Below are 24,554 nucleotides of genomic sequence, written 5' to 3' on the forward strand. Positions count from 1 at the left end.
GAACTTTAAGCTATAGAAGGCTCAAAAGCCAGAACACCCATGAGTATGAATTATTACCCACAGTATTAAGTACATGTCTTCAAGAAAGCAGCAAAATCCTAGCTACTTAGGAGGCTGAGATCTAAGGACTGCAGTTCAAAGCTAGCCAACGCAGGAAATTTTGAGACTCTCATCTCTAAGAAACTACTAAAAAAGCCGTAAGTGGAGCTGTGGCTCAAGTGGTAGTGCTAGCCTTCAGTAAGAGTTCATTATCACTATGTACTCTTCAAAAACTAAGCACATAATTTCAATGATTCTTTTAGTAATTTCATATTTGTAATCATGCAAAAAGGACATGTTTTACTGACAAAACACTTAAGAGTGAAGTGTTCATTAGTACTGTACTTTTATGTGTCCTATCTGGGCAACTTCTGATGTCTTGAATGCCTTAAAATGTCATTACTTCAAATTCTTCTCCCATCTTCACCCTACACCCCAAAGTGACTACTGTTAAGATTAATTTTTGGTAAACTAGGTGAAAAGGCATTTGTATACTCACTCCTCAAGGTCAACCTAACAACATCCTCTTGGGAGATCCTCAAATTCCCATTCCATTAACAGTCTACATTTCTTCTGGGTAAAAGCACAATCAACAAAACCTATACATTATACATAAAAATACAATTATCAGAAATGTATTGTCAAGAATTTTATAAGCAGCATTTAAAGCACAAAAAAAATCATTAGACAGTAAGAAACAAACATGGTAACACAATTTAGATCAGCATATAATACACCACTTTTTACCAGTTACTTGAATCCCTGGCAAGTTTTTAATTAAAAATTATTAGCCCACTGTGGAGGGCCAGCTGTCTACCTTCCCACAGTTGAGAATCAACACACTTGGCTCTACTTCCTTCAGTAACATTATATTTGAATACTATCTATCCTGTAAAAGCAAGTTAACTGCATGTTATAAAGCACCAGAGTATTTCATCCCGTACAAAGTAAACACATCTGAAAATTTTACAAGATTCCTGGGAAGGCACTTTAGTCAGAAAAGCCACAATTAGGAGACTTCCATTTTTATACCACAGGCTCCTTAATCCTGTCTTTGCTTAACATCTTCATCAGTTTCCCAATAAATTAAAATGGTGTTTAAAAGAAAAGGAAGACACAGCCCTAATCCTGATAGATGAATTAGGAAGAGTAAATGTGCCTCCAATGTAGGTGAATATTACAGCTTTAAAGGTAAGAGAAGACAGAGGTAAGACAGTATGGTGGGTACCAATCAGGATGGAATTTGAATTTACGCTGCAGATCTCATGAAGTAAATTTAATTTTCATTTTCAGACAAGAAAACCTAAAGGTATCCTTGGATGGGTAGATGGAGTAAATATTTTACATTTAATTTTTAAAGGTCATCTGTACATTTTGAATATTCTTTTACTCAAATAAAAAATAATGCAGATGACAAAGACAACGCCATTATCAGCTGAAGCCGTAACTTGACAACTTATAAGACTTGTTCATTTAGAGCTAAATAAAATTTGACAAGATTAGGCTGCAATGCTTGGTAAGAAATGTATGCATTATCCTGCCCATGTAATTGTAACCCCTCTGTACAGTATGTTCTCAAATAAAATAAAATTAAATTAAAAAAAAAAATTTGACAAGATTCCTCAAGTTTAGAAGTTGAGCCCTCAGAGAGAACTCAGTTATAACTTCAAAGGTCTAGAATTTGTAATAAATTTGATATTAAATCATTCATGATATAAAATCACAACATTGTTTGTAGGCTCAATGATTCTCCTACAGAAGAGGAACATTCCAAGAACATTATCTTTATCTACTTAACATTTAGGAAACCTTTTATATCCCAGTATTGTATCAGTTTTACAAAACTATACAGAGTAATCTTAAGAAGGCAAGTATAACATTGGCAAGTTTCTCCCTGGACATTAAGAAGCAAACAATAAAAAGCTATGAAATCCTCTTAAGCAATCAATCCTGAAAATTACTCATTAAAACAAATTTACCATCTAAAATCAACTTTTATCTCAAATCTCAATAGAAATTTCCTTATTATGAAAATGTAGCCTATTTACTTCTCTTCACTCCTACACTGAAACAGTAATTTTGGGGTTGTGACTTGGACTGTGAATGTGCCCAAGTTTCCCTATCACTGGGATACTCAATAGTTTAAATATACAAACAGGCCAGCTGCCAATCTTAAAGGTGCTTCTTATATGAATTAACAAAGGCTGTTATTGCCTCAAGACACCTTATTGCCAATAGTCAGACACCTGTGATAGAACAGCAGAACTGTGATCGCCAGTGCAGATGGCCTCATTGAGGCTGGGTGTGTAGCTGTGTGGCAGAGCACTTGCTTATTAGTGTGCGCAGGACATGGTTTGAAATCCCAGCACCTCAAAAAGAATGAATAAATAAAGGAAATGGGCTTGCTGAGTTTGCAGTTGCACCCAACGTTCTCTTCTGATTTCTCGTTATCTTCTTCTTCTATGTGTATCTTAACATCCAAGATAAAGTTTTCTTAAGGCAAACATGAATATTCTCAACAAAACTCCCCATACCATAAAATCAATTAAAAAGACCATGAAAATGTAATTTCATAACAGCGAGAATACAATTTCAATATTGGTTGTAATTCTTTCACAAGGACGTTTGACTTTGAGACTCATATATAACAACCTTGCACTTTAAAAAATAAATAAAACTTTTTTAACTGACAGAAATACAGAAAACCGAGAAGTCATGTTATACATGCAATGCTCATTAGTGCTTATTAAAATACTAGTTCAAGTTAGAAAATAAAATGACTGGGCTTATCTTTTTAATTCTAAACTGTTCAGGTAAGGTATATATACATAAGATATTGGCAGCTTGTACAGAACCCCAGAGCTCAAGTGGGAGTGATTTCAGTATCTAGAAACATTTTCTATTAGTGGCATTAGAAAATCATTATCCCAGGAGTCATAGCTAATAAGTATTCTTCTTAATTGTGCAAAGATGAATATAATGAGCCATACCAACAATGGACTATATCGCCATTGTTTAAAATCTGTGAAGTTCCACAATTTCAGGGTGACTGAGAACTCCAAGAATTCAAGTTTACAAAAATAAATACCACTCTGACACTCAAGGGAAATTTTTCGCTTTAAGGCCTTTGTCACAAATTGGAACCTTTATTGTTCTGAAATAAATGTTAAAAACATAACTTGAAACAAAACATCAATATTCAGTCTCAGAAGAGGTGTGGCTCAATGCCTATCACATGTAACAAGAAAACTTCCTTTAAAAAAAGGAAAACAAAAGTACTATGAGAAGTCTTTCACATGAATGAAAATGCACCCCTTTTTTTCTCATCTTATTAACTTGTATACACGTGGAAACCAAAAAGTTTGCATTTTCTTCAAAATAGTTCTTGCTATGATGACTGACGAACTTTTTGCCACTCAACAAATTCATCAAGAAGAACAGGCCCTGGGAAAAAAAGAAAGGTTTGTTGGAATTCAAAACTCATCTCTGGAAATACACAACCAACTCTGGGCAACTTCTGCAAGGATATAGGCCTGACAGTGAATTCCCCAAGGGTTCTGCTTCTGGCCTTTACAGTGCTTTTTGGCCATTTCCCTTTTGCCCTCAGAACAAAAATATAAGGAAGTATAGATTTCCATACCAACATATCTCAGAACCTTCCAACAACTGACTCAATACCAGGCTGTCCCACAGCATTCTGGCATTATCACATTAAGAGACTATTTTGTCTTCCAAACAGGACATAGTACAAAAATGGACATAAAGCAAATAATACAGAATTGAAGACTATTCAAAATTAGATGTTTGTAGCAGTAAAGATCCAAATATTTACCTTCAGAAGCAGTCAAGAGGCAATCTAAATGACTGACAGATTGTTTGATTTCATGCCAGTCTTGGAGCTTGAACTTTTTTGCTCAAGGCTAGCAATCTATCACTTGAGCCAGCCACAGCTCTACTTCTGGCCTTTTGGTGGCTAACTGGAGATTAAAGAGTCTCATGAACTTTCCTGAATAGGCTGGCTTTGAACCACAATTCTCAAATCCCAGCCAGAGTAGCTAAGATTATGTGCCTGAGCCACTAGCCCAGCTGTTTCTCTTTTTTTCTTTTTTTAAATTTAGGAAAAATACTTGTTCTATCTTGTCCCTCAAACCATGAACTCTCAGGACCTCTCTCTTTTTTTTTTCTCATTTTTAATAGGATCACACAAAAAAAACAGCAGAGCAAGCTCAGTAACGAACAGCCTAGATGTTGGCATACATGTGAACAGCCTAGATGTTGGCATACATGAGGACCGTCAACTTAAGAACAACCTAGGTGTTAGCATACTGTGAGGATTGTCAAACTGGAAAGCAACTTCAGCACAAGCTATTGCTTAGCTCCAACCTCTGAATTCTACAAAGGAATACAGGTACAGTTTTGTCGATTTTTCTTATTCAAACAAATCCAGAAGTTTTATTTCTACACAAAATCTCCCAGTTTTAAATGGTGGTTCAACAAACATCAATTTTCATATCTGCTTTGTGTAGGCTTTGAGCTGACAATGTACTGCAGTGTTGTCTCATTAAAATATTATTCATTTTATGTTATCCTGTAGAAGGGCATGCTATATATAAGGAAAAATCAAGATTATCCTTTTTCAGGATCTTATTTCTTCATCTCACAGAATTAAATGCTTAATTTTAGTTTGCATTTTCAAGGAATATACTTCTCCATGTAGCCATTCTAAATGTTAAAACAATGCATAGTCAAAATAATAAACTGAAAATTTATAGTTCTAGAAATTACATTTATCATTATTCAAAAATCGCTTTGGACATTCTAGCCATTTCAATGGAGAATACAAATATTTTAACTTGGAAGGACTAGAAAATTATACACTAGAAAATTAAACACACTTGAGTTTACTCAGAACCTATCTGCAGTTTTGAGAGGGAACTTATTTGGCATTATACTGTTGTTTAATGGGTCCTATATTAGTTTTAAAAGTCTCTTCTATTATTATTTTGTATTGAAAGTAGAACAATCAGAAAAACCATTTCATTTTCATATTTTAAAAATCAGTGATTGCAGTTTTTCTCCCAAAAGACAGGTATCATTTCTTGAAGCTAAAAATCTTACTTTTGGGCAAAAAAAAAACAACTGTCAAGAAACTGTCATTTAAATTTAGCTGTAATGCTTAGTTTGTAAGGAATGGAAAAAATTTCAGTTACTAGCAAAATTCTGTAACATTGCTGAGTCTAAGCTTTCTATCTCTACGGTACATGATTAAATAATATAAAATACCGTTATGATGTTTTAAGACTATTATTTTCATCAATACTACTCAATGCATACCTTCTTATTTTCAGAATTTTATTTTCATGGAAATTTATTACATTATACTTACAAGCGCCATCTTCATCATAGTTACTAAGATCGGCATGGACTGTTCTGCTAAATTCTAACACATTATACCACTGATCTTTGTTCATAACACGGTACTTTGATTGCTGTGGAAGTAACAGATATATGTTAACCACAGAACAAACATTACTTCTTTGAGTAACTCTAGTTTAGTAATTTTAGTAACTCTAGTTGTGATTTGTTTTTTCCCAAAACATTTATTTTTCCATCAATTATTTGTGCTTTTGCAGAATGCTCAAAAAGCATTTACACATTAACACCACCTATTTTTCCATTATTTTTCTTTCATTTCTGAGGAATAATAGTAAATAAAAAGATTCAACTGATAAGACTAAAACTCACTTCATTTCACAAATGAGGATATATACCAATGTATATCTTCTACATGTAGATATCTCTATATATCAAAAGACATCTATATATCTTGATATATATAGAAGATAGATATAAGATACATATATCTAATTATATATAGATATCCATATCGCTATGAAAAGATATATATCTTATATGTATGATATAAATATATCCTTATGTGTGAAATATAGTAGGTTGACATATCTATCTACGCATATCGTGTAACTACCAACAAAATCAAGATATAGAACACTTACTTTGTATCAATTCCCTATCAATAGTTTCTTGCATGAGCTACATCTTGAGGCTGTTATCTATGGAGGTAGAAGAAAGAATGTAGGCTTGGGTTCAAATCCCACTTGATACTTGTCTGAGTGACAAGGCTATTTAAGAATAGAATCTAAGCCTGGCTTGGTAGTACATGCCTAATCCCAGTACTGTGGAGATTAAAGAAGAATTTTGAGTTAGAGGCCAGGCCTGGACTAGTGAGATATCACTTCAAAAAAAACCTCAACAACAAACAAAAGATGCCACCAAAATTAAGAACAAAACCTAAAAAGACTTAAAAAAGAAAAGGAATATAACCTTTATTCCGCAATTGCTAAATGAGAAAAGTAAAGGAAGTGCTTGAAAATGTTTAATTCTTCTCAGCTCCCTTTACAAGTGATTATTTTTACATTTAATCTCTTTTTGGCCAAAACTACTAGTAGGAGAAATGTATGTCACTCACCAATAATACCTACTTTATCAGGCGTACAAGTTTAACTGTGTGCAAAACTCACTCACACAGATCTTTTCATACAAACTTTAAATAAAGCCACTCCAAAAAATTCAGTGAAGCAATCAGCTTTGTAGGAAATTATTTCCAAAAGGAAAAGGCATGTTTATTCAAGAACTGGTGAGAGTTGTATCAAAAAACAAATTAAAAGACATAAAGTTTTTTTTCATACAATTGTTTCTAACATATTTATAAGATGATTTCTATGTTGCTTTGTATGTCCTTCCCCCACGGTATAATCCATGCTTTCACTGTATTTGATGTTGGTGTAATTTGTGGAGGGGAAGGGCAAAAACAAATCATTTAAATAGGGATAGATACAGGTGGACCCATTGCAACAATGAGATCTACAAGTCATATCGAATATCAAACTTTACAACTTTGGTGGGGGGGAGGAAGTGGGGGGGAAGGGGAAGTATGGGAAGGGATGGGAAGGGGAAACAAAGAGGAGGCAACAATACTTGATAAGAAATGTACTCGTTATCTTGCCCATGTAATTCTAACTACTCTGTATGGTATTCTCACAAAAAAAAAAAAAAAAAGACATAAAGTAAGCCCAGTGTGGGTGGTGGGTGGCTCACAACTGTAATCCTAGTACTTAAGGAGGCTGAGATCTGAGAATTGAGGTTCAAAGCTAGCCCAGGCAGAAAAGTCTGTGAGACTCTTATCTCCAGTAAACCACCAGAAAACTGGAAGTGGTACTGTGGCTTAAGTGATAGAGTGCTCAACTTGAGCTGAAGAGCGAGGGACAGTACCCAAGCCCAGAGTTCAAGCCCCACGAATGACCACAAAAAAAAAAAAAAAAGAAGACATAAAACATATAAAACTAGACAAAGAAAGGAATGGAAAATAGTCTCTTCTTAGACACTGCATCTAGTAGATATGTCTTTTAGAAGCACTACCTACTTTATGAATTCTGTGTCTTTTAAAAGCATTACCTACTTTATGAATTTCAGCATATTTTTAAAAAATTATCAGTATAGTTAAGCATGCTATTATAGTGGTTCTTATATTTTTGGACATAAAACATTAAAGCCTCATATTGACTCTAACTAGAAAAGTAGAATTTATTAATATTATGGGTTCTCTCATATACATTTTAGCCTAGACCCTAGAAGCTTGATGTTTGTGTGCTAGGGTCTGTTATCTCTTGCAATCCTCCCCAACAATTTATCTTGTATGAGGAATGTCTATGCCAAAAATCTGTTTGTTAGTTCTCTTTTTGAGATGGAGACGTGGGTAAAAATATTTTTTCTTCTTTAAATGGGATGCTGAGGATTGAACCCAGGGCCTAAAACATGCTAAGCACATACTCTATTCTGAGCTACCTAAGTAGTCCAAAAATATCTTACCAGAAGAACATATCAAATAAATTCACACCTAAAACACCAAGATATACATACATTTTTGAAGAATTTTATCACTAACAAGCAGATTTATGTGTTTGTGTATGTGTGTGTGGTACTAAGGTTTGGACTCTAGAACCTTGCCTTGCTCAAACCAAAAAAGCCATGCCTCCAGTCCTTTTCAGTTTGTTTTTCAAATAGGGTCTCATGCTTTTTTTTTCTTTCATTTTTTTGGCCCAGTGCTGCCTCAGACCATGATATCTCAATTTCTTCCTCCTGCCCAGTGGGGATTACAGGCCTTGCCTCAAGCTGCTTTTATTCTTTTCTTTTTTAAAGAATAGTATTAAAAAATCCATTGTGCCTCAATTAAAAATATTTTTTTCAATCAAATTAAGTACTAAAAAACATTAAAACAAAACACACATACCTCCAGGTACTGGTAAAATACTGAAAAGAGTGGCCATGTTCTCCCAAGCAGAAGGGCTAACATAGACTTAGCAGTATCAATATCAAGGCTCCTCTGATCTTTATCCTGAAATGAAGTAAGAAACTTTCCTAAGTATGGTCTGAAGATAAAAAACCATGGCAATGACTAAACACGGAAATTGCACCTACCCTTGCAAAATCAAAGGCATATCTGTATATATTCTTAAACGATGAAATATCATTCAGCTGTGAGCGCAAAAAGTCAAATTTGTTCTGTAACTTTTCTGTGCAGTCACACCTTAAATTAAAAAAAATATAATCAAGAAAATTAAGTTAAGGCATTCTTAAAAAAATGAATTAAGAAAAAAACTAGTGCATTTATACAGTTAATTTAGATTTAAAATCCCGATTCAAATTTAAAATAACAAACTTGCTGTCTTGAATCTTCCATTCAGTAACAAAAGAAACCAAGAAAAATCTGCCTGAATTGACTGGAAGTTCATGCCAATAATTCTTTACAAGGAAAAAAAAAACTCCACAAAATTCAAAGTATCCAATAGAATCATAAATTATCTCTTGGGTTGATGGCAGCAATCAGTGTGCAGAGTTTGACTAACATGTGTAAGGTCTTGTCTTTGATCCCCTGCACTGCCAAAAATAAGTCCCCAAACCCCAAACACTCCAAATCAGAGTAACTCTTAAAAGATGTATTAAAATGTGATTTTACCACAAGTGGAGAAAAAAATAAAGAGCAGAGCAAATTAAATCAGGCCTCTGTCAAATTTCCTTTGGATGTTCTTAAGTAACAGCTTGGTAAAAGAAATTAGTGGGTTTAAAGGTTTAGGATACAACTCAGAGGAAATTAATACCTGGAGTCATAAGTCCACATTCCCTCATTTTTAGTTTAAAAGGTCTAAATCAATCATAGAAGTACCTAACTTTAGACATGCATAGTAACTAAATCAACAGAATGCTCTTCAATCTTGACTGGATTTCTCTCACTGGGTCAGTAGGTTTTACTATATAGAACAAGAAGCAAAGCAAAAAAACCCCAAAAAAATCCTCACAATTTGTCATAAACCTGTAGTCTTACCCTCATCCATAAATAGCACATGAGAAGGCTCTATCGGTGAAGACGAGCGGAATGACATGGCGGTGAGTACTACCATTTTGGGGAGGCAGAGTAAGGAGGATCACAAGTGCAGTCAGCCTAGCCTAGCTACAAAGGAATCGAGGCCTGGTAAACTAAATACAGAGACTATTTCAAAATCAAATCAAGCACCAGAGAAGGGCTGCAGCTGACACTGAGTTGTTGCTTAGCATACATAAGGTCCTACTATTGATCCCCAGCACTACAAAGAAACACACTCTATTCCAGTTAAGCATAACTGTGGTCCAAATCCCACCAATGCCACTAAAGCTTAAATGGGGACCTAAAATGTCCACCCTCCTGTTTCTCTCAAATCCAGCAGTATAACAGAAACCTCAAGGGGAACATGAATTCATACTAACCCACCGGTGCCCTCTGGTGCTCAGCTACGTGTTTAGTAGTTTTTATAGACTTCAAAGCAATTGTCATAAAAATGCTCTAATAAGCAAATAAGAACCCACCAGCTGGCTGCTAGTAGCTCACACCTTTAATCCTAGCTACTCAGGAGGGTGAGATCTGATGATCCTGCCAGCCTGGGCAGAAAAGTCTATGAGACTCTCATCTTCAATTAACTACCAAAATTAGCTGTAAGTAGAGTTGTGGCTCAAGTGGTAGAGTGCTAGATTTGAGCTGAGAGTTCAAGCTCTGGGACTGGCAAACAAAAAGCACCAAAACAAATGAAAAGACAAAAGTGTAAGCAAAGAAAGAGAAATCTAAGAAAAGAAATATGAATTCAAACTAAATAGAGGGGCTGGGAACGTGGCTGAGTGGTAGAGTACTTGCCTTGCATGCATGAGGCCCTGGGTTCAATTCCTCAGAACCACATAAGCAGAAAAAGCCAGAAGTGGTGCTCTGGCTCAAATGGTAGAGCACTAGCCTTGAGCTAAAGAACTGAGGGACAGCACCCAGGCCCAGAATTTAGGCCCCACAACCGGCCAAAAAAAAAAAAAAAACTAAAAATCTTCAAACTGCAAAGGGTAGATTTATATCCTAACATTAACCATCATGAGACATAAATGGTCTAAGTATCAATTAGAAATGACAGAGTGGATTAAAAGAAAACAAACCATAATCCAGGTTTAGGTGTGATAACAAATGGAATTTTAGTTATTCCCAACTATTTACAAGGCAGAGAGTAGGAAGACTGAAGTTTGAGGCTAGACCAGTCAAAAGGTAGAAAGACTCCCATTTCAACCAACCCGGGCTGTAGCTATGCAAGAGGCATAGGTTGGATCTTGGTTTGAGAAACGTAAGACACAACACATACAAAAAAATGATCCAACTATTTTATGATTAGAGGAGCATAACTTTTCAAAGTATAAGCTATAAGCAAGCAAAGTAAAATAACTAAAAAATAACATATAATGAAACAATCTCAAGAAAGCAATAGGACCTATTTTAATATTAGCTAACATAAACTTTACAGCAATGTGTGAAATTCTTAGTGGGTCTTTAGCTTAATTACTTTCCTTTTCAAACAAAGGGATTAAAAGTCATCTTTACTACTTACTTCTGTCCAAACTATATTCTATTCTCTTTTTTTTTTGGTTGGTCATGGGGCTTGAACTCTGGGCTTGGGTGCTATCCCAGAGCTCTTCAGCTCAAGGCAAGTGCTCTACCACTTGAGCCACAGTACCACTTCCAGTTTTCTGGTGGTTAATTGGAGATAAGAGTCTCACAGACTTTTCTGCCCGGGCTGGCTTTGAACCGTGATCCTCAGATCTCAGCCTCCTCAGTAGCTAGGATTACAGGCGTGAGCCACCAGTGCCTGGCTATATTCTATTCTAAATTACAAATTGTAAATGTTGAGCAGGAAAAAATCTAGAAGAACTGAGTGAAAGAGTAAGAGCACAAACTTCTACACTACAAGTGTCCTATGGCCTTGCAAAAGCTAGTTAACATACTGCAAGGAGTTGCTAACATCAACACATGTTTAGGTCCCAAATAAATAGTTCCAAGGGTCTGTATCTCAGGACTTGGAAAGTTTAGAAATACTTCCTTTAAAGAGAAATGAGTTTTAAGTAGTTTATCATGGGAAGCAAGATCATTTTTAAGAACAACCAAATAAAACCATTATGTTTAGAATGACAACAAAACTTTCAATTTCAGAAATTAACTTTCTGATGTTGTTAACCATCTGATTATAGAAGGCGGCTTTTGGATTTCTGCTTATTTAAGATCTGTAGAACAAGCTGTTTTGTTCTTGGGACTGAACCTAGGCAAATGCTCTATCACTAGAGCCACATCTCCAGTCTTGAGGAAGGCCTCTTTTGTATAACAGACCTAAGTGAGATTCTCTTCTAATGAGTGAATTTTGATAAATACGCTGTGACAAATAAAGGCATGGCAAAGAGCTTTATTCCACAATATTAGATTTAGAATTTTCAATCAGCTTTACCAACTACAGAAATTCAGTCTACTTGTAAGAGTATCTGCAAATAGTCAGTGCATCTTGAAACTGTCATGTTTACCCTAGGGAACAGCAGAGATGGAAAAGTGAGGAATGCTAATTGCAGTTTCTTGGGTACCAAAAGAATGACAGTTACATACCACACCCACCATAGCATCTCAGCTACCTTACTACTTCTGCTCCACTAAAAATGAACAAATGAAAAAAGTATTCCTTTCCTTTAATTCAAAACAACTCATTCCCTCTTTTCTTCCAAAGTCCAGGGTTACCCCAGTGCTGGTGGCTCACACCTGTAATCCTAGCTACTCAGGAGGCTGAGATCTGAGAATCAAAGTTCAAAGCCAGCCCAGGCAGGAAAAACCATGAGACTCTTATCTCCAATCAACTGCCAGACAACCAGAAATGGCCCTGTGGCTACAAGTGCTAGAGAGCAAAAAGAGCTCAGTGAGGAGGGGCTGGGAAGGTGGCTCAGTGGTAGAGCGCTTGCCTCGCATGCCTGAGGCTCTGGGTTCGATTCCTCAGCACTACATAAGCAAGAAGAAAAACAGCCAGAAGTGGCGCTGTGGCTCAAATGGTAGAGCACTAGCCTTGAGCTGAAGAACTGAGGGACAGCACCCAAGCCCAGAGTTCAGGCCCCACGACCGGACCCAAAAAAAAAAAAAAAAAAAGAGCTCAGTGACAGTGCCCATGCCCAGAGTTCAAGCCCCACAACTGGCAAACAAAAAAACAAAACAAAACAAAACAAGCAACAAACCCTCCAGGGTTCAATATGAAGCCCAGAAAATGTGCTACCTGCACCCTCCTGGCAGGCAACTTTGTTCTACCACTATTGTCAGATGCTACCTGCATGCTTATTTCATTATCATAGTCAAGTACAGGCCTCTTCAAAGGGTTGCAGCTCTTTGAAAACCAGTTTTTTTCCACCAGCATAGGTAGTATTGCTTCAACACCAAACTTGTAGCTAGCAGTTCAAAGTTTTTCACCCTAGTATAGCATGTCATGATAAAACTTTCAAGTATCCTTGGAATTTTGTAGATGGAAGAATATAATATAGGCAAAATTTGGTGTATAATAGTACATCTTAATAGGTACAAGGTCCAGTCTGCATAAAATTCTCAGAAGACTATGACTTTAAAACATGAAGAACAACTGCTCATTGACAATGATCCCCAAAATCTTTGATTCATTCCTGTGCTCAAAAATCTGATACCATTTCAGCTGGATACAGTGGCTCATGTTGATAATCCTTGCTATTCAGGAGGCTGAATTAGAGGATGGTGAATCAGGGTCTAGAAGAAATGTCTGCTAGGTTTCATCTCCAAAATAAATCAACAAAAGGCAGGGCTAGAGGCATGGCTTACGGGCAGAGCTCCAGCCTAGCAAGCACATGCTAACAAGCATGAGGTCTTGAGTTCAAACACCAGTCCAAGCTGGGCGCTGATGGCTCACGCCTGTATTCCTAGCTACTCAGGAGGCTGAGATCTGAGGATCTCGGTTCAAAGCCAGCCTGGGCAGGAAAGTTCGTGAGACTCTTATCTCCAATAAACCGCTAGAAAACCGGAAGTGGTGCTGTGGCTCAAGTAGTAGAGCGCTCGCCTTGAGCTGAAGAGCACAAGGACAGCGCCCAAGCCCAGAGTTCAAGCCCCATGACCGACAAAACAAAACAAAACACCAGTCCAAATACATTATATATATATATGTATGTATATATGTTTGGAAAGGAGAGTGCAGATTTTTATCACCTTATATAAAATTAAGAATATTAAAATGCCTATCGATTCTTAAAATTTATGCATAAAGATCACTTTTTGTCCCTTGGTTTCAATTTCAAACTTCATGCTACTTAATTCTTGCAAATTTATCACAGGGACATTCAGAGAGTAATAGGTCTTGGCCAATTGAAGAAAAGTACTTTGTACTCACATAGCAATCTAGCAATCTAGCTCATGGGGAAAAAAATCAACTGCTTTCCCACGTCAGAATGCATACTTGAGTACTTTCAAAGCTCTGTGGCGTATTGTTCTAGGCAAATGGGAAAGGAATGATAAACAAGTGACAAAGTTCCTAGGCATTTTACATAGTGAATAATTTACTTTTATTTTAGATAGCCTGTGAAATTCCTATAGCAAATGTATGTTTGGTTACTTATGTTGAAGACCACATGCTAAATATTCAGGAGTAAAAACAAGTTTTTTGTTTACATATTTTAATTATAGAAGGGCACTTTATAGCTACTTATGCAAAAGCATCAACAATAAGGAACTCTACCCACCCCCCAGGGTGGGGGGGGGCCCTTGGGCTTGAACTCTGGATATGGGTGCTGTCCCTTAGCTTTGTGCTGAACACTAGCACTCTACCACTTGAGCCACAGCTCCACTTCCAGTTCTTTTGTTGCTAATTGGAGACAGTCTCAAGGACTTTTCCTGGCTAGGCTGGCTTTGAACAGTGATCCTCAGATCTCAAACCTCTGTGTAGGTAAGAATACAAGTGTGAGCCACCAACACCTGGCCAGAACTTTTGTTTTTAAAATACAAAACCATCTATGAGATGGGATACTATAAAAAAGCAGTATGCAAAAAATAGAAATAACAAGAGCACATATGTCAAATATTTTAGATTCAGAAAGCCAGGTTACACATAACAATTTAAATAGAAACCAGCTTATATTTCTTTGTATAATGTTTGTACATGTTACTTTATCTAAAATGGTAACTAAATGTAGGAAATTGCCCAAATAATTTCAGGATTAGTACATTTAATGGGTATATTAGGATACCTAAGTATATGACTGAAATCATTCTTGGTGTTTACAAATACTGTAATTTAAAAAATTTTGAAAAGAACCTAATTTATCTATTAGAGAATAATATGATAGAAGTGTGGTGGCAGACTGGTAATCAGGGAATTTAAATTTTAGATCCTAACTCTGCTGTTAAGAAACTGTGTAAACTCTGCCAAATATTTTCTTAACTTAGTTGATGCTCAGGTTGCTCATTTACAAATAATGGAAAGTTTGATTTTATGTTCCATTGCAAAAATTATGATTTGGTTCAGCTGAGGAAAAGTTTTTAGTCAAGAAAAATTTTTATGAACTATCCATGTTAATGCTAGTCTAAAAAGACAAACATGCATTAGATAATGGAAATTCAAATGTAACAGAAAATTTTGAAGGGCAGATAAATAAGGATTAACAGTATTTAAGCATGTTAATAAAAGCATAACAACAAGAAATCATTGCTAATAATACTCAGTTCCTGACTTAAAGATAATATAAATTAGAGCTGAGGATGTAGCGAAGTAGTAGAGCACTTGCCTGGCCTGTGCAATTCTGCGTTTAATTCCAGGCACCTCAAAACAAACAAGCATGCCAACAAAAAAATATTATAAACTGACAATTCCTCAGCTTTAGAATGTTGACTATAACATCCGAATTACTATTAAGAACCGACATACTATAAAGTTTCCACAAACTACTAATTGATTGTGAAATTAAATTCAATCTTAGAAAAACAAAATCAAGTTGTTTTAATAGGAAAACAATTCTATAATTTGCAAAATATTCAGATAGCTCTAAACTCAAGATATACAAATATTAAATGGCTACCTGGGAACTACAGAACATCACTAGTTTTATTTTTCTATAAGTTCTGGGCAAAAAAAAAAAAATATCTGAAAAGAGTCATGTTATGGGGCTGGGAATATGGCTTAGTGGTAGAGTGCTTGCCTAGTATGCATGAAGCCCTGGGTTCTATTCCTCAATATCACATACACAGAAAAAGCTTGAAGTCGCACTGTGGCTCAAGTGGTAGAGTGCTAGGAACAAAAGCGGGTCAGGGACAGTGCCCAGGCCCTGAGTGAAAGCCCCAGGACTGGCAAAAAAAAAAAAAAAAAAAAGTCATGTCATGTAAATGTAACTAAAAAAAAAAAAAAAGTCATGTAATGCTATCTTCAAATTTATTAGAGAAGAGAGGAGGCCCTAGATTTTAGGACAATCAACAAACTTCATATTGTGGAGTTTGTAATTCAGAATGTGAAAGCCTGGAAAACCTTTATTACTCATCCTATGAACAAATAGCTTTTATCAAAGACTTGTAATGTACTCAGGAAAATCAACAGTAATTAGACTGCACTGAAGTTCTTTCCTTAAAGAGTATGAAAAATGGGTTCACTACTCACTTGTCAAACCCACAATATAACTGTCAATTCCCACACTGTTATAAATCAAACCAACTGAAAATGATGAAGCACAAAATACCAATAAGATCTTCAAATAGGCTATCAAATTTGTTTTTTAAAAAATTTTCTTACTGTAATGAAGTCATTCCCTTTAACCATTCTTCCTTGGTAAAAAATCCCATGCTTTCAGCCTCCAATTTCCACGCTAAAACTAACATAATAATCTGGAAAGAACAGAACATAAAGGATAGGGGAAAAGTCAGCATAGAGATAATCATGGCTATATTTTATCATGGAGAGTATTTTTATAACTATTTCAAACCTCCAACTATTAATGAGAACAATCGCTGGGGATTATTAACTATAAAGAAACTGAAAGGTGCCAGACAATTTCTTAAAAGTAGAAATTTCTAATCGTTTATGAAGGTAGAATCTCTCTTACTCTATTATAAATGACATTCGTATTGAGAACATTTGCCCAGTTTAAGCAGATTAAAAGTATCTTAAGTGCAAATTTACGTTAAATATGAGAAAATCTTCATGTAAGATTAAAATCTCAATTTTTAGAAATTTATGAATATGATATACCCCACTTATATTCCATTCTACTTAGAAATAAAACATACATTTTCAGGTTCAACACCAATGTCTTCACAAAATTTTTCCATTCCTTCTGGCCCTACAACTTCATCAGGACCTTCAAAAACAAAAACGTGATTTATATATTTTAGTATAATTTAACATTAACATAAAGCAGACTATTATGCTAAGGTCATCCATAAATACAATATAATAATTTACAAGTAACTGAATTTGAATTTGGCATAGCATTAATATTTGGTACGTGATTTAGAATTTAAAACTTGTAAAATATTTTTTTAATATGTCACAATATGAAGACATTTTGAAAATAGTAAAGAAATGCTCCATTAATATCTATTACTAGTTTGTTGAAAATTTTAAAGATCCATTAGCAAAACATTTCCTCAAGTTTTTCTTTACATAGGCTTTGTATATAGTTGATTTCTACAGTCATGAGCTAATCAGAAATACTGTCTGTACTGAACATGCACAAATTTGTTTTCTCATCATTATGAAAACATCTACACCACATTATATTACATTAGGCATCAGAAGCCTAGGGATGATAGATATAGAGTATACAGTAGGATATGCATGGGTTAAATGCAAATACTAACCCATCTTCTATAAGGGACTTCAGTACCCTAAAATTTTGCTGTGTGAAGAGCAGAACAGAGCTATTACATGGGACAGTTACTACCACTGATTTTTCTCTCTTCAAATTCTATTTCTGAATTAACATCACAGGTAATATCAGGGAGTTCATTGTATATATCATTGAATTCTTGTTCATTTAAGTATTACTTAAGTGTCAGTGCTTCAAGTCTGTAATCCTAGCTACTCAGGAGGCTAAGATCTAAGGATTACAGTTCAAAGCCAGCCCAGCAAGGAAAAAGTCCATTAGATTCCTATCTCCAATTAACCACAAGAAAGCCGGAAGTGGTGCAATGGCTCAAAGTGGTAAAGTGCTAGCCTTGAGCAAATAAGTTCAGGGACAGCACCGAGGCCCTGAATTCAAGCTCTATGAACAACAACAATAACAACAAAAGTAGCAGGTGTCTTGAAAGAGAAAAATGAACAGTTTATTACATATGACTTACAGCAGGATATTTTCAAAATTATAAGAATTATGTACTTTTGCCTTCCCAATTTCTTTATAACCACAAAGAAATTTTTCTAGCTATATATACGGGTCTAATACCACGTCAGCCATAAAAAAATACTAGGGAAAACAAAAAAACAGAAATTGCTGTGACACAGTGCCTTTGTCAGTAGTAGTTAAATTTTGGAACAACATAAAAGATAGGTTGTAGATTCTAATAACTGAGTTGTACGCATACACACACACAAGGTACTATGCTAAGTGCTTTATATCTATGAGCCTAAATGAAAGACACCCACATTTTAAGACAGAAAAATTATTATTTATTTAACAATCGATTCTCCTCTATTAGGAAGGTTTCTGCCTAGACAGTCTCTATAGAGAGGTCTTACCTGATTACTCTTAACTGAAACTTTATCCAACTCTTCCTTATTCTCTATTCCTGAACCTCCTCTTGTTCACCTGCATGACCCTCCACAATCTGCAACTACCTTGCCTACATCCCTGTTCACTATCTACCTTTCTCACTAGAAGCCAAGAATCCTGAAGGAAGAGATCATGTTGCATTCTTCAATATTATATCTCAAGCATTCAGCAGTGTCTGACTCACAAACAAGTGCTAAATATTTACTGAATGAATTACTGAATGACAGAGAACCTTAACTGTGTTTATTAGTATTTTTCTGTAAAAGTGAAAATTAGTTGCTATTTCCACAGTAGTGTAAACATTTATATGAAAAAAAAAAAGCCCTAAGCATGAGACAACAGTAATGCGAAGCATGGTTGGAGCTGACTGGGGTTTCAATCCTGGCTCTTGGGATTGTATGGCCTTGGGAAAATTACTCAATTTATCCTCAGTTTTCTCATTCATAAAATGAGGATGGTGTCACTTATTTAACAGAAAAGTCACAAGGAAAAAAAAAATGATATACTTAGCACAATTCTTAAAATGACAGCAATTAATACGGTGACTACTGAGATGCTGATAATGTTTAACGCATAGGAATTTATGATAACCAGGAAAGTTCCAAGTAGAGCTACAACATGTAAGCATGTAAAAGAAAAAAATGTACTAGTTATTTTTATGGTACTTAGTACTTTTTATATAGTAAGTAACATAAATAGTGATCCTTAGATTGCATAGCATGTATGTCAGTAAAACTGGCATTTAAGATAATGGGTCATCAACTTAAATGGAAGTCAGTAAGAAATGAATTTCCTTCAACTAAATTGGGTTAGTGGTTGTCTTGGGATGCCAGTAATAGCATTCTTTTTTTTTTTTTTCCTTGGTCTAGAATAAATCTGCTGAACAATTTTTAAATTATACTTCTGGGACCATTTGGCTGCTCTCAACAGCAAAGTCGATGCCCCTTTTCAGTCTTACTTCCCACACAGTTAGGCTAAACTTAACTTCAAATTCAAATTTGAATTTGAAATGAAAAGATCTTAGACCTTAACATGGATTTGTACTAAATATAAGGCATTAAGTATCTACTTGCCTTTATTTTAAATAAAGACTGTGAGAATGACAGTAAGGGGAAAAAATTAAATAAAAGTAGGGAAAGTAAGCAAAAGGAACAGGGAAGACCCCTGCCCTCCAAAAAAAGTTACTTTAAAATCACTAACTCCAAAAGACATGTAACTAGTCTAAGGAAGAAAAACTTAAATATATGAAAAAGTAATAATAAGGGAAACAAGTATCTTTTTATGTATTTATCTAACTCTTCAGCCTCAGCTAGCTTAGACTTTCACCTCTATGGTATGGCCTTACTTGGTCCTATAGGTTTCCATCTATCACTTACAGGACTTAGCTCAGGTTAGTTCACTACTCCAAAAGGTTCACTTGATACTTTCAGGGCTGGGTTATGTATTACTCCTATCAAATTCTACACTGTATTAATATTAGTCTATTTACTTTCTTACTTTTTATTATATCTGGAGTAAATGTAAATGGCTACATAAAATAACCATTAATGGTACAAGCACTGCAGGAGGATGTATGTAAGGTTTAAATCTTTGGCTGTCTCCCCACATTTCAGAAAATATTAGACTCTAGACCAGGAAAAAAATTATAAAAACAAAGAATATTACAAAACAAATTTTAGGCAGCTTTTGTTTCCCAAAAAGACTTTTGTTAGCCAATGGGTATTAATTAGTAAGTGAACTTGTGTGGGTGTGCATAGTAACAGTAAGAGTTTCTTCTTCTCCTATATTATTTAAATATGTGTCAGCCTTAAATGGTACCAAATAGCCACAATTTTTAGATCTGACCTTGTCCCAACAAACAGTACTACAACACAGCAGTCCTGCAATAAATAATTTGTTAGCTAAACAAACAAACAAACATTTTTCAAGCAAATGACTGATGTCTTCTTACATTAATTTCATTACCTGCATACTCATAAAACCAAGCCAGGCACTTCTTTCTTGAAAAAACTTCCTCTCCACTTATTAGTCTAGCAGGGGGTTGGGGTCTGCAATAGCTTAGAAAACACAGAAATGCTTAAGATGTTTATTAAGTTCAACTCTTAGTGAAACATAAGAACTAGTTCAATTCAAATGAAACAGTAAGTTGGCATTATCAGGAAAAAAAATCGAGTTAAATATTTGCAATTTGAAAAAGTAGTTTACACCTAAGAATTTCTAACAAAACCCAGATTCCAAAATTCCAAAACATAACCAAATTTACTTCCCAGATTTCAAGACTATACAGAAAGTCCAACCGAAGTCTCCATGAAAAACTGGATATGTATAAATCTTTGTGATTCTGCTACTGACTTACATGGAAATTGTTTTGTATAAATTACATATATTTGAAAACAATGTCTTAGAAAATGTATTATGATACTTCAATATTCAAAATAAAATGTTACATTAAGAGCTGCTTATTACCTATTAAACAGATTTTTAAAAGATAAACGGCAACTTGGCACTTGAAGGCATTTTAAATTCCAAAGATTAAAACAGCAGAATCACTACAACAAAAGTCTCAAAGAATACTCCAAATAATTAGGTCAAAGCTATTTCATGCCAGATCTTTTTTCATAAAATTGTTAAAAGTTGGAAAGTTAAAAATTGGCCCCTAGGATTTACTGGGCTTCCAAAAACATTTTCTCAAGAAACTCAAATAAGGAGATGAAGCTCAATGATATAAGAAATACTTAAATTTCGGCACCGGATTAATGGAATGTAAAATGACGCAAAATTTTAAATCTCAACTGATTTGAGTTCTAATATTGCCTTATCCGCTATTTTAAGATGTTTTAATTTTGAGACGGTATATACTATGATGTATGCCTGAAATCTCACTTGGTAGTCTGCCTGGGCTACATAGCAAGACTGTGACTTAATCCCTTCCCCCCAAAATAGAAAATAACCCCAAACTCTAATTTGTCTATGTCTCATAAAATATGAGCAGATATAGTAACCAGGTCAAAACTACCAAGTGGCATGAGGAAAGTGTATCGCATTTATGGCCCTAGAAGGATTCCTTCAGCAATTCTGCCAAAGCATACCAATGAAAGAAAAAAACGAAAAGGAAGATAAAACTGTACAGGTCCCCTCTTTCACATTTTAAATGGGAGATCTCTCTTTAAGGATAGCCCTGTTATTACTTCCTCGTTAAAATGGTGGCTACGGTCTTGTTTCAATGGTAGTATCTGAAGTGGACAACCACTGCTATACAAACACCAAAGGCCGTTTCCCACACCTAAACTGCAAGGCCTTTTCACAGCATTCAAATGTTTCTGATGCCTGAATGACATGCAACTACAATTTTGCTTTGTCTCCTTTTTCTCCAAGGGAAAGCAGTACAATAGCTGCTCAAGTTATTAATACTTAGGACTGAGTTACGAGGCTGGAACACAAAAGCACTCGGGGTCTTTCCAACTCCCCACACTGGGAACTGGAAGAGGTGCAGGCACTTGTCCTTCGAGAAAATAGGTTCCAGCAATTTAAAAGGCCTCCTGCCGGTGGAGGAGGGAGGGAGGGAGGGAGGGAGGGAAGGTGGGGGGAAGGGAGAGGGAGATCGTCCAGTTGGGGCCACAGTAAATACTCAACTCTGGACGCCAATTAGCTTAGTTTTCCTTTCTACCATTCCCAAGGCGGTAGTTAAGATTCCGCAGGCTCTGCTCCTTTCTTCACATTCCACAAAGAGGTTCTAGAAGTGACCCTACCCGCAGGTCCGGCCGGGGCTCACTTCTAGGTTTGGGGGTGGGGGTGGGGGAAGGGGAGGCGAAGGGAGGGAAGGGGAAGGGGGGCAGAGCGCAGTTCGCACGGGCACCCTCCCTGGCCCGCGGGGGGCCCGCTGCAGCTCGTCCGCAGACGGGCGGGCACGCGTGCGAACACCGCGGCGGGCTCGGGGTCCACCCCGAGCGCCCCGGGGGTCCGCAGCGGGCCCTCCCCGCCCCCCGCTTCCACGCCCATCCCCCCACCCCGGCGGGCCCGCAGCGGGAGGGAGGCGGTGGCGAGGCGGTACCTGGAGATCTTACACTTCTTGAGGCCTCCGTCCTCCGCCACGGCGGCTGACACCCCGGAGGCTTTTCTCTTCTTCTTCACCGGCATCTTCCTCCACCCTCCCCCGGCAGGGTGGGCGGGGGAGCCGGGGAAGGGGGTCGCGGTCGGGAGGGGGCCCCCTCGGCGCCGGCACCCACTCCCCCGACACAGCAGCAAGCCGAGGAACAGGGTCGCCAGTGCACTCCGGCGCGGGCCGCGGCTCCTCCCCAGGTCTCCTCGGCCCCGGACGCGGGCTGGGTTCTCCGCTCGGCGGCGGCCACCACCGGGAAATAACGCGGACAGCGCGGCACCTCCACCAGTCACTGAGAGCCGGAGGCTCAGCCTGACCCGGAAGTCGATGCCCGGGGCCGGAAGTGACGCGAGCGAAGAGGCGGTCGCGGGAAGCCGCTGGGTTTGTGGGACCGGCGTCTGCGTCAGGCCGGGCGGAGGACGACGCTGACCCTGCAAGTCCAGACCCGGGGCCGGCGACACCCTGCGGGATCCGGTCCGGAGCAGCCAGGCCCTGTGAAGCTTTTGCCCCTTGCTTTACAGGTAGTCACCACTGCGAGAGGCGTTGGGAGACCCCAGTGCTCTGCAGCTGCCATTCAAAACCAGCCGACTGTAGGTCTCACCGTGCTACCTGTGAAATACTTTGTCCCCGTGTTGTTACTTCCGCGTGTGCGCGCGCGTGTGTGCGCGTGCGCGCCGTGCTGGCTCGGGCGCTGCCCCGGGGCCTGTGCACTCCAGCATCGCGCTCTACCCCTGGAGTCGCAGCTCCACTTCCGGCTTCTTGAAGTTCTTTGGACGTTTCACTTTCTCGTGTGAGCCTCGTGGACTTTCCTGCCCAGACCGGCATGGAGCCAGGATTCCCAGATCTCAGCCTCCTGGGTCCCCAGGCGTGAGGCACTGGCACTTAGGTCACGCTTTGTTCTTCATGGTCCGAAGCCAGCTTCTCATTCACCCATCCTTAGTTCTCCCTTGTGCCCCACCTCTCCTCACGTCCTTCTCGAATACTGACACCTAAACGTTACCATTCTTTTTATAGTTCACCTCTCAGATAAGAGGTGGGGGTACTCACTGACTTAGTAGAGAGGGACTTTGGGGTCAGTTTTAAAGGTCTAGGCTTTCACTTTCTAAACTCCTCCACCTCAGTAGACATTGTTTATAAATAAGGATTACTGTCTGTAAAGATCATCTACCAAAAGGTGATTGTAACCACATAATAATATAAGAATAATCTTTGCAAACCAAACTGATGGTAGAAGGCTGAAAGTTTCTTTTAAATTCAGAAACAGTCCATGTTGCTCTGGTGAGATTGCCTCCTCTATGGCAGGCTAATCTAACCAATCAGAGTATCATATTTCTTTACTGCTGTTAATTGACTCAGGATGGATGCTTGGTCCAAGCCAGGACAAGGAGTGCTAGTGACAAGTTGAGCTGCTTATTTCCCATGGACTCGAACCTGAGAAGATGTTGGGAATGAAGCCAAAATTTAGAGCAGAATCAAGTAAAAAGACAGAAGAACCAAGATATGATTATGTGATATGTCCTGAATTCATGCTATCCCCTGGAATTTTCAGTTGAACCAATGAATTAAACTATTTTGCCTAAGTAAACTCTGCTGAAACAAACAAAAATCAACCTAATTAAAAATTCAGGAGGCCCTAAAAGTAGACACTCAATCATATCAAGTCTTAGTAGAGCTATCTACAGAAAGTAGAGGACAGGAATATGTTAAATACACAAAATATAGTATATCAATCTATAGGACAAATGATCCTGATTCTGCAACAAATTACTACAAAGAGAAGAGAGAAAGAACTTAGAAGGGATTTGAAAAGTATATTAATAATTTTCCTTACAGAAACAAAGATCAAATCCAGAGCTGTATGAATACCAGTCAAGCACTTTCTCGTTGATCTATAACCCCGGCCTTGATCATTTTCAGTATGATTCTTATTTAAGTTTCTATTCAAACATTTTAAACACTACCATGATGTTGTGCAATGGGGATTCTTAACACTAGCTCGATATTAGAAATAATTCTAGAACATGTAAAACTTATCTATAATGAAAGCATATCCATGACACTTGGGACTGGTACAAAGGTTAAGTTTCAGGGGCAGACTGCAAAGAAGTTCAGGGACTTTTTGGATAACAGACTATTCTATGATTGAAGTGGTGGTATAGATACTTGTCAGAATTCTTACTAAGATGTAGATAACACATCATTTCATTTTCATTAAAAAGCACTTATAACAAGAAACACACTATTGCAGAACACCTGTGCT

At 37.3% G+C, this 24,554-nt stretch overlaps 1 protein-coding gene across 2 annotated transcripts; it reads right to left on the reverse strand.

Moving 5' to 3' along the window:
* Nucleotides 1-3,155: 3,155 nt before the first annotated feature.
* On the reverse strand, nt 3,156-22,570 carry Dcun1d5 (defective in cullin neddylation 1 domain containing 5). 2 transcript variants are annotated; one of them, XM_042674901.1, is made up of 8 exons: nt 22,247-22,570; nt 20,161-20,252; nt 16,712-16,782; nt 16,218-16,309; nt 8,539-8,647; nt 8,351-8,455; nt 5,426-5,528; nt 3,156-3,483 (listed from the first exon to the last, which is right to left on the reverse strand). In XM_042674901.1, exons 1-8 carry the CDS (start codon nt 22,330-22,332, stop codon nt 3,428-3,430), a joined length of 714 nt encoding a protein of 237 aa, XP_042530835.1. In that variant the 5' UTR covers nt 22,333-22,570; the 3' UTR covers nt 3,156-3,427. The 2 variants fall into 2 exon arrangements, with proteins under 2 accessions (XP_042530835.1, XP_042530836.1); XM_042674902.1 differs by lacking the exons at nt 16,218-16,309; nt 22,247-22,570 and having other exon boundaries at nt 20,161-20,182.
* Nucleotides 22,571-24,554: the final 1,984 nt, after the last annotated feature.

The sequence above is a fragment of the Dipodomys spectabilis genome, unplaced genomic scaffold, assembly GCF_019054845.1.
Source record: "Dipodomys spectabilis isolate Male_0828 unplaced genomic scaffold, ASM1905484v1 ptg000023l, whole genome shotgun sequence".
NCBI lineage: Eukaryota > Metazoa > Chordata > Mammalia > Rodentia > Heteromyidae > Dipodomys > Dipodomys spectabilis.